This window comes from Xyrauchen texanus, chromosome 15 (assembly GCF_025860055.1).
Source record: "Xyrauchen texanus isolate HMW12.3.18 chromosome 15, RBS_HiC_50CHRs, whole genome shotgun sequence".
Classification (NCBI taxonomy): domain Eukaryota; kingdom Metazoa; phylum Chordata; class Actinopteri; order Cypriniformes; family Catostomidae; genus Xyrauchen; species Xyrauchen texanus.
The window spans coordinates 20,935,813-20,944,322 of NC_068290.1; the positions used below are offsets into that span (position 1 = coordinate 20,935,813).

The following is an 8,510-nucleotide window of genomic DNA, read 5'->3' on the forward strand; positions in this document are numbered from 1 at the left end:
GTAGTAGAAGGGAGAAGTTTGTAGATGCGTGCACGCCATGGCTGCACAATGAGCAAATCCATGAATAGTGTGTTCGCAGGTGAGTGTGGTTTGTGGAAGTCAGGAGCAGATTCATAGGAATCCTCCGTTGAAGCGTAGTGAGGTGCAAAAAACAGCGCCCAACAGACAATCACTCTCCCAACACATGGGCAGAGATGAGGAATCCTCAGTTGAAGACTAGTGAGCAAAGAGAACAAGTGTACAGCAAACTGGAAGGCAACCACACTCCTGAAATGCAAGCAGAAACAGGCAACCAAACAGATAGAGGACAAACAGATACATGAGACAGGACCAACTAAGCATAGATAGTGTGATAAGTACTTCACATCAAACAACAATCTAGCAAAGATACTGAGAACATGAAGGGCTTAAGAAGGGAGTGAACCATTGGAGAACCAGGTGCTGCTAACACACTAATTAGTGGCATGATCAGCGGTTCCCTGGAAACACTGATCATGCATGCCGGCATCGCCTGCGAGGCATGAGGGAAAGAAAATAACAAAACACAGAGCAAAATGACAAACTCACCGGAGCAGCGACAGCTAATAAAAAATTTTTTCACATGAATGCGATATTTTCCACATAAGATAATTATTATTATTATTTATTTTTTTTTTAACTTTCAATGGTGTCTTGTACATAAACAACATGACATCATACAATTCAATTTGTATCAAAGTTCCAAAGCTCCCAGAAAGAAAGTTAGAGACATCTATCCAAAATATCCTCTAGTGTACACACTGAAAGAAGAGATGTTTAGCATACAGATTCTTTAGAAACACCACAGAATTCACACAATTTTTCAATATCCAAATTAAAACGTTAAAATAGCAGCTTTACATGGAACATTATATGTAGTATTTTAAAGGGATACATCTCAAACTTTTTTTATTATTTATAAAAAAAAAAAAAGTTTGTAAAACGTCCCGACTTAATGCTTTAAAAAAAAAATAGATGACGAAAATATTGTTAAACATGGCACATTATTCCTCTTAAATTTCTTTTAAATAATATATTCTATGACTGCATATGTAGAATATCCAGAATTCCGTCTGTCATGTCATCCTTCGAATAACGGGCGTCGTGACGTCACAGATTTTCGGAGGCATCACGTGTCCTGCAAAAAATAGCCGGTGTCACAGTTGCCTTCATGAGGCATCGCTCAACCAGAACTGACCGGTAAAGAAACCAGCCCACAGACGGACTCTTAACTTATAGCTGGTTACCTGTGCTTTTCTTTCCTGCTGAAAATATGGTTAAAAAGACTAAAAGTCCAGTTACTTACGCAAAAATTAAAGGAATAGTTTCATATTTTACTGGTAAGTTTACAAACTTATTCCACATTCTCAAACTTTAATAAGTAGATTCATATCTTGATATTTCTGGTCAAATGTACCACATAACTTATTTGCTTCCATACATTTTATATTTAAAGATTAAAATTAAAGCTAAATGTACAAACATTTGCAATACATATTTAAATATCTTTATACACATCTATCTATCTATATATTTTAATAGTCTTGTTATACACATCTATCTATCTATATATTTTAATAGTCTTGTTAAGGTTGTTTGCTGTACAGTATGCAGCAGTTACTATTTAAACATTATGAATTTTCCTTTACCTTAAAAAATTGCTTGGTTTTAAAATGCCATTTTATTTTCTCAGCTTTAATAAAGGACAAGAAGCTTGGATCCAACTATCCCATATGCCAACAGTGAGTTTCATCATAGTCATACTTTTCTTGTGCCATAAGCTACAAATGAGGCAGAACTTGTTATGTGTTACAGTTCAGGGTTCAGAAGAAAGACTGATTTTATTATGTTACTTAACACACTATATTAATAATAATGCAGATCCGAATTTCCGAGTAACTGGAACCTTGCATTGCACTCACTCTGTCGTTTTAGACTGAATGCCAGTACACTAAGACCATGACCTACTTATAGCGGCATTGCAATGTAAAACCCTGGAGTAAAGAGCCGTTACATAAAGCAGTTACACCCAACCCTTTATATTTATTTAAAATGTATTTTAAAATGATAATAGTGCTTCTCATATCCCCAGCAATGATTTCTGCCTCACACTCTCTTTTTTTTCATTCTAGGATGGGCTTCTTGCAACATGAGACTAGTCTGTCTAGTGATGACGGAGCAGCAGCTGTAAGTGAGCTCAAAGTAGTTCAAGTTCATTTCCACTTGTGCTGATACTGTACAGTGGACCTATATCTTACTTAATAAAGAATTAATAGAGGTCTCCAGTCTATTAAAAAAGAATAGGTCAGGTCAACTGCCCCGACCTAAGTTGCTGAACCAGTTGACCTAGTGTAAGCTAACAGGAAGTGAATAGAACTGTGGTGTGGATTCATAAGTCATTGGAGTAAGTTGCTGAATCTCTTCCTCTCCCTGGTCTGTCTCTCTCAGGTCTCTTTTAGTAATCCAACAGAGGAGCTGCAATCTCGGTAAATAGGGTGCTCATACCTTAAAGACAGATTTCACCCAAAAATTTAAATTCTATCATCGTTTACTCAACCTCATGCTATCCAAGATGTGTATGACTTTCTTCTGCTTAACACAAATGAAGATTTTTAGAAGAATATCTCAGCTCCGTTGGTCCATACAATGCAAGTGAATGGTGGCCAGAACTTTGAAGGCCCAAAAAGCATATAAAGGCAGCATAAAAGTAATCCATATGACTCCAGTTGTTAAATCCATATCTTCAGAAGCAATATGATTGGTGTGATTGTGAAACAGATCAATATTTAATAATTTTTTTGTTTTACTATTAATTCGCCTTCATGCACAGTAGGTGTTGATATGCATGCAGAATGTGAATCGCCAAAAACAAAAGAAGAAGAATGTGAAAGTGGAGATTTATAGTAAAAAAGGAGTTAACTATTGATCTGTTTCTCACCCACACCTATCATATATCACGCTTCTAAAGACATGGATAAAACCATCTAAGTCTTTTGGATTACTTTTATGCTCCCTTTATGACTTTTGGACCTTCAAAGTTCTGGCCACCATTCACTGCATTGTATGAACCAACAGAGCTGAGATGTTCATCTAAAAATCTTTGCTTGTGTTCAGCAGTCATACAAATCTTGCAAGGCATGAGGATGAGTAAATGATGAGAATTTTCATTATTGGGTGAACTATAACTAAGATATCAGCCCATATGGACTAAGACACAAAGAATTACTCATCAATATTTTTTTATGTGTGATTGTAGGGTATCTGCAGCTGATTTTGACTATTTGAAGGTGATTGGGACAGGGAGCTTTGGCAAGGTATCATATATAATTAAAGCTCCTTCTGCCTTGTATTTGCTATAATGCATTTATTGAACTTATTTGAACATTTTGCTCCATTTAATTGTCTTTTACCAGGTATTCTTGGCCACACACAGGGAGGATGGCAGATACTATGCAGTCAAAGTCCTACAGAAGCACGGTATCTTAGAAAAGAAGGAGGTAGGTTTCCATATTTGTTGCTAAATGTATTCAATTTATAGAAAATGTGTCTGTGTATATTTATTGTGTTGTTGTTTTTTGTGTGTGTAGGAAACACATGTCATGTGTGAGCATAGAGTGTTGTTAAAGACTCTTAATCATCCATTCCTGGTGAAGCTTCACTTCAGCTTTCAGACTAAGGACCGACTTTACCTGGTGCTGGACTATGCATGTGGAGGAGAGGTGTGCTTACACTCAGACACAAGCATGAATGTACAGCTTTGAATCTGAGCTTGTTTGTGGAGATGAATCCATCATAATAACAGGGTTATCCTATCAGAACTAAGCCTGACAGAATAATTTATCAACTAGGGCTGAAATGCTAAGCAGGAGGAAATTCACAAACTAAATGTGTAAAACAAGAGAAAGTTTTTTTTTTTTTTTTGGCATACCCAGGTAATTATGACTTTCTGCATATACTGTTTAATAATAATGTTTTCTTTTCGCCTATTTATTCTGCAGCTTTTTTACCATTTGCAGAGAGAGTGGGTGTTTGGAGAACCCCGAGCCAGATTTTATGCTGCTGAGATAGCCAGTGCTTTAGGATATTTACACTCCCTGAATATTGTCTACAGGTACAGACACTCTGAAATATCTGTGCAATTCTTATGTACTTAATGGGGAAAAAAGAAGACTTCAAGTAATCCATCTCTCACAAATGCTTACAGGGACCTGAAACCAGAAAATGTTCTGCTGGATTCTGCAGGTCATGTGGTTCTGACTGATTTTGGCTTGTGCAAGGAGGGTGTGACTGGACGTAGTACCACTAGAACCTTTTGTGGAACGCCTGAATACTTGGCACCTGAGGTCCTCCAGCAGCAGAAGTATGACAGGAGTGTCGACTGGTGGGGTCTGGGAGCTGTTCTCCATGAAATGCTCTATGGCCTGGTGAGAAAACCACCAATGCAAATGAGTACATTGTTGTAGGCGAATCAAATTATAAGTAGACAAATCTGAACGATTTACCATTTGTTATACAGATTCTGTCTCTTTCTTATTCTAGCCACCTTTCTACAGTACAGATCGTCTTGAGATGCTTAGAAATATTATTTCTCAGCCTTTGGAACTAAAACCTGGAGTATCTAGTGCAGCCAGAGATTTGCTGAAGAGACTTCTAAACAAGGACAGGGCCAAGAGACTAGGGGCCAAGCGTGATCTGGTAACCCAACACGCACACCCACACATTCCCAAACAGTCGCACTATCTCAAATGAATTTATGCTCTGCATAGCTAAATGTCATATTGTTCTTTTGGGGGTTTTAGACTGATCTGCAGTCTCACGCATTCTTCTCCTCTATTCAATGGAATGAACTTTTTGCAAAGAAAATTCCACCCCCTTTTGTTCCCTCACTGGTAAGTGTGTAATCGACACATTTGTCTAAAAACACTTGTGGGAGATATTTTAATGTGTACATAATTTATATCCATTTATATCTCTGTCTTTCAGTCTGGCCCTGGTGACCTCACAAACATTGACCCACGGTTCACAGAACTTCCTGTTCCACAGTCACTAGGTGCATGTGAGGAGTACGGAGCAACTTTTCCTGGCTTTACTTATATCAATGACAATATTCTCTCACTGTCAGCACAGACTCGTGGGCACTAAAATTAAATTTTGTCAGACCAGAAGAGATTTTGGCAGCATGTGAACACGTTTCTACAATACGGTTAGCAGTTGAAAAAAGAATGGAACCAATGATGTTTTACTTAGGAAAACACTGAAGCACAGTTAGTTTTTTTTTTTTAAATGTTAGCTGGACCAACGCATTTGCAAAGTTATATCAAAAGTGACTGTGTTTTTCAAACATTCATATAATGTATTTAAATATTTTTTTAGCCCTGTTGTGAATGAGAACAAATATGTTTGTACTGAAATACATAACGAGGTACTGACCCATCATCCAGATTCAGGTGGAATACCATGTTGTAAAGACTAAATGTTGCATCAGATGTTTGCAGATTTTATGGAAAGAATGTTAAATATGAAGGTTAATGTATGGTTGCATATAATATAAAAATGGAATTGGCAAGTGTTTGTGATTTTTTGTGTGATCACTTAAGGCACGATAAACTATGGAAATATATAAAAGATTAACTTGGACTATTTGTAAATAGCACCTGCCACACAGCATGGCTATTTGCACTGCAATAGTCTTCAATAGTCATTGATTTGAGAGAGAAAATTGGTTGTGGGAAAATGAACCATGGTTTTACTGTAGTAATATTGTAGTAACCATGTTTTTTTGGCAGAAGCCATCATTTTAATGCAAGTAGCCATGGTTTTACTAGAATAATATGGTGATAATATAGTAACCATGTTTAATTTTGTGGTTACTATGGTTTTACAACAAAATGCAATGGTGATACTATGGTTACTGTAGTAAAACCACAGTTCATTTTTGTTTTGGAAAGTTAGGATTAGGTTTAGGGGTTGGTGAAGGGTGTTTGTAGGACTCTAAATAAACACAACAAACACTCTGCAGTGATGCCCCTATACTGTTCTGTATTTTAGTATTTAATTAGGGATGGAAATAATATTGGTAGAAATAGCATTAGGGTTCCCACATGTCTTGGAAAACATGGAATTTTGCAATGCAGTTTTCCAGTCATGGAAAATTCATGGAAAATTTGAAAAATACCTAAATGTCCTGAAAATAATTAGTTATTTTCAAATAAAATATTTTAGTATAACAAAACAGTTTGACTGTGTCACTAATAAGGTATTTGTTAGATGTACAAAAACATGTTAACAATGATTCACTAGATAGGTGTCTAATACACATTTGCATAGTTTTGCAGGCTGTGCTTTGTGAAACAACATCAACAGTTGACTGGGGTGAACGAAGACCTGTCACGTACATTTCCTGGTAATTTGCTGTCATCTCTGCTTTGCTCCAACAAAATGGTTTAATATTGATATATTGCAAAATAGGATTTCTGTTCCAAAATTGCTGTTGTGTTAACCACAAAAACATTTGAGTTTTAAAGTTTAGACAATGACGAAGCAGTCAGACCACTGATGATTTTTAAATAAATTCACAACCTGATGTGGTAGCATGGTAATGCAGCCTTTGCATATTGGGATGTGAATTCATTTTCAATAATTCAGCGATCGGAGTCCACTTATGGTGCCATATTTTCTTTGATGTGGATGGAATCATTTAGTCCAGTCATAAAACATTAACAGCTATAAAACCCAGAATTTGACATATTTGGTACAAAAATAAATGTTTAAATGTACAATTAATCTAATTGAAATGTTGATATGTCCTACTGTGATTATTAAAGCACAAAAGGCTGCATCCACTGGCAACACAGAGTCAAGAGCATTGCATGCTGTGTGTGTAGTAGATAACAGAAAGCAGATCACTCTGAAACACGCAGCACATACATGTTGATTTAAACAAATTTCATTTTTGGGGTTTAATAATCAAACTGGGCCACATAAAATAAACAAAACAAATGGCAAAATGAAAGCTACACATAGCTTCTGCTATTTTTCTAAGATAATGTACGATAATGTTGTTCTACATGGCGTGTTATGTTTAAAGGTGCACTAAGTAACTTTTGTCTTTATTAATGTCATCTTGGACTTACACTGACTCCTAGCAGCTTGAATGCAGCATCATTAAAAATCAACAGTTTTCAGTTTCAGATGCCATTGTAGAAATGTAGTATTCACAGTGAGACATAGTTACTTCAATCAATGACTAAAAATGTCAAATAACAGAATGGATACTGAGATTATGCAAGTAGTATTCAGTAGTATTACACAAATGTGTAAACTGTGTTTTGTGTAAATCAGATGTTTATGTAATTGTCATACTCCTATGTTGCTTGGAACCAGACCCAAGACTTTCACCCAATGTTGCACTTGTGTATATTGTTGAGTGACAATAAAGGGATTTGATTTGATTGATTCAGCTGGTTATGTAATTCTAAAATGGCAGCCCCCATGTTCAGACCCTCTCCATGTAGAATAAAACAGCTTAAAAGGTTAATGACTGGAGTATTCATTTTAATGTGAGTGGTCTTGATTTCCTACATATATTGCAAAATTACAAATCATGCCTTCAGGAGTTAAACTTTTTTAATGAGTAAGACATTAAAGAGTGAACATTTAAATTGCGTGTAGATGATGTATTACAAATGTGTCGTGTTGGTCAACATATTTAAATAATATATAAAGATGTTACAATTGCATGAGTCGCGATGTAGCACTCGGTTTATATTCATAGCAGTGACGTGCACAGACCTTAGCAGAAGCGGGGACAAAGGTACATGGACGGAGTGTGAAAAGTAATCTGCCGTCAATAGTTGAGCTTGTAGTAAAGACGCCTCCGCTTAAATCTCTGCGCTATTAAAGGCACCTCCGCTTAAATGCGCACCTTTAGATTTGTGAATGGCAGGGGCTTCTGCCCCTCTAGCCCCCGTTCTGTGCACGTCAGTGATTCATAGACAGCTGGAATGTTTGAAACTACGGGATATACCTTTTAATTGTCGTTTCTATAGATGTAATAATGCTTTGTTGCCTGACTGTGACTTGCACCTACTTTGCAAAATCAAAACACCACCGAACTGTATGTAGTAACCTTAAATGAACTCAAAGAGCCACTTCTAAGCACACAGCGGCATCTGGTGGTGTTTATTTTGTATGGCCTCCCAGTCAACACTCCACACACTGCGGCTGTCAAAACCGCCAAAACAATGAATTTGAGCGTTCTCTTTTCTCTTTTAGAATTCTCTTTAAAGCTCGAGACGTTGTTGTATGAAGACGCTCTCTCAATTTAGAATGTATTGCATATGCCCAAAGTTTTCCATTTAAAGAGATTCAAGGAGTAAACCCTACACACGTGATTGTTACAGGGAATCAAATCAGAGAGAAACACCACTACTGAACTGAAGAGATACAGGACAGATCCCACTCTGCAAAACAGCACGTTTCAATGAGCAAGC

General features: G+C 36.7%; 1 protein-coding gene across 2 annotated transcripts; it reads left to right on the top strand.

The window, feature by feature from the left end:
• Nucleotides 1-1,178: 1,178 nt before the first annotated feature.
• On the top strand, nucleotides 1,179-5,576 carry LOC127656106 (serine/threonine-protein kinase Sgk1-like). 2 transcript variants are annotated; one of them, XM_052144289.1, is made up of 12 exons: nucleotides 1,179-1,358; nucleotides 1,712-1,760; nucleotides 2,151-2,205; nucleotides 2,467-2,504; nucleotides 3,275-3,332; nucleotides 3,432-3,515; nucleotides 3,606-3,737; nucleotides 4,017-4,129; nucleotides 4,223-4,442; nucleotides 4,558-4,713; nucleotides 4,818-4,907; nucleotides 5,002-5,576. In XM_052144289.1, exons 1-12 carry the CDS (start codon nucleotides 1,292-1,294, stop codon nucleotides 5,158-5,160), a joined length of 1,221 nt encoding a protein of 406 aa, XP_052000249.1. In that variant the 5' UTR covers nucleotides 1,179-1,291; the 3' UTR covers nucleotides 5,161-5,576. The 2 variants fall into 2 exon arrangements, with proteins under 2 accessions (XP_052000249.1, XP_052000250.1); XM_052144290.1 differs by having other exon boundaries at nucleotides 4,035-4,129.
• The last annotated feature ends 2,934 nt before the right edge of the window (nucleotides 5,577-8,510 follow it).

What these genes read in the sequence shown, in the direction of transcription:
- LOC127656106 (XM_052144289.1), top strand. Translation starts at nt 1,292, where the DNA reads ATGGTTAAAAAGACTAAAAGTCCAGTTACTTACGCAAAAATTAAAGGA. An exon ending in ACTATGCATGTGGAGGAGAG is followed by an intron (nt 3,738 to 4,016) that starts GTGTGCTTACAC and finishes TTTATTCTGCAG; the next exon opens with CTTTTTTACCATTTGCAGAG. An exon ending in CCCCTTTTGTTCCCTCACTG is followed by an intron (nt 4,908 to 5,001) that starts GTAAGTGTGTAA and finishes TCTGTCTTTCAG; the next exon opens with TCTGGCCCTGGTGACCTCAC.